Raw genomic sequence first — 978 nt, 5'->3', positions numbered from 1 at the left:
GGGGTGACCCGCCATTAACTTCGGGGCAGGTCAACCCCCCTTGTCGCCCAGTGATCTGGAAAAAAAAATAAATAATTTTTTTTTTTTTAAAAAGGTTTTATATAATAAGAAGAATGAAATATTTCTTCGACGATTGGAATAATATGTTGGAAAAGTTCAAAAATTGCGAAACACGTTCGTCCAAGTGCAAATCTTCTGCCCCTTTCAGCAAATAGCGATATCTGCGCGAGAAGAAGAATAAAGCAGAGATTATGAAAAGAAAAATTAAAATACACTAACTACTACTACTGATCCAAAAATGAAATATTTATTTCACTCACTTCACACCGTTGGAACCGACAAAGCTGAATTTTTTCGGCTTTGTTTTCGTGGGCAAAATTTTCACCTCCGCACATACGCTTTTGATCATCACTGGCTGGTCGTTTTCAAACACGCCAGGTATTGGAATCATCGTATCTTTCATTTCCGCCAACTTTGGACTGATCTCTTCCATTTTCAACAGCCAACTTTTATTTTTCGTCTGTTCGGCCAAATCCGCATGAAGCTGCACAAAATGGAGAACAAATAAATAAATAAACCAAACAATATAATAATAATCTATTATTGTACTTGACAAAATTGATCCCATATTTTGTTCAAATCGATGCAATTTTCATCTTCAACTTGTTCGACAATTTTCCCAATTCGTGGTGAAAATGTTTCGGCAAATATTTTTTCACTTTTCGTCTGCGGTAATTTGGATGTCACTTCGTGCAAGTCGACCAAAATTTGAAACAACTGTCGAAGATTGTCAAGAAATAAAAAATCAACTCGAACATCAACAATGGCAACAACAAAAAATTAATATATATACCATTTTTTTCATCAACAATGTTTTTCCCCGTTTCAATTGTTCTTTCCGTTCGTCGGATATTGGCAATTGTTGTTCTTGATTTTGATAAAAATCTCTCAAACGTCTCGTCACTTCCGGTCGCATGC

General features: G+C 35.6%; 1 protein-coding gene across 1 annotated transcript; it reads right to left on the bottom strand.

The window, feature by feature from the left end:
* Positions 1-30: 30 nt before the first annotated feature.
* Tsp_14319 (putative serine/threonine-protein kinase SMG1) lies at positions 31-976 on the bottom strand. The gene is made up of 4 exons (XM_003368183.1): positions 854-976; positions 610-777; positions 321-544; positions 31-55 (listed from the first exon to the last, which is right to left on the bottom strand). The coding sequence occupies exons 1-4, from the start codon at positions 974-976 to the stop codon at positions 31-33; spliced, it is 540 nt and encodes a 179-aa protein (XP_003368231.1).
* Positions 977-978: the final 2 nt, after the last annotated feature.

This window comes from Trichinella spiralis (assembly GCF_000181795.1).
Source record: "Trichinella spiralis strain ISS 195 chromosome Unknown Scfld2929, whole genome shotgun sequence".
In the NCBI taxonomy this organism is placed as follows: Eukaryota; Metazoa; Nematoda; class Enoplea; order Trichinellida; family Trichinellidae; genus Trichinella; species Trichinella spiralis.
The sequence above is the reverse complement of the archived record's forward strand: the minus strand, read 5'-3'. Positions and strand labels throughout refer to the sequence as shown.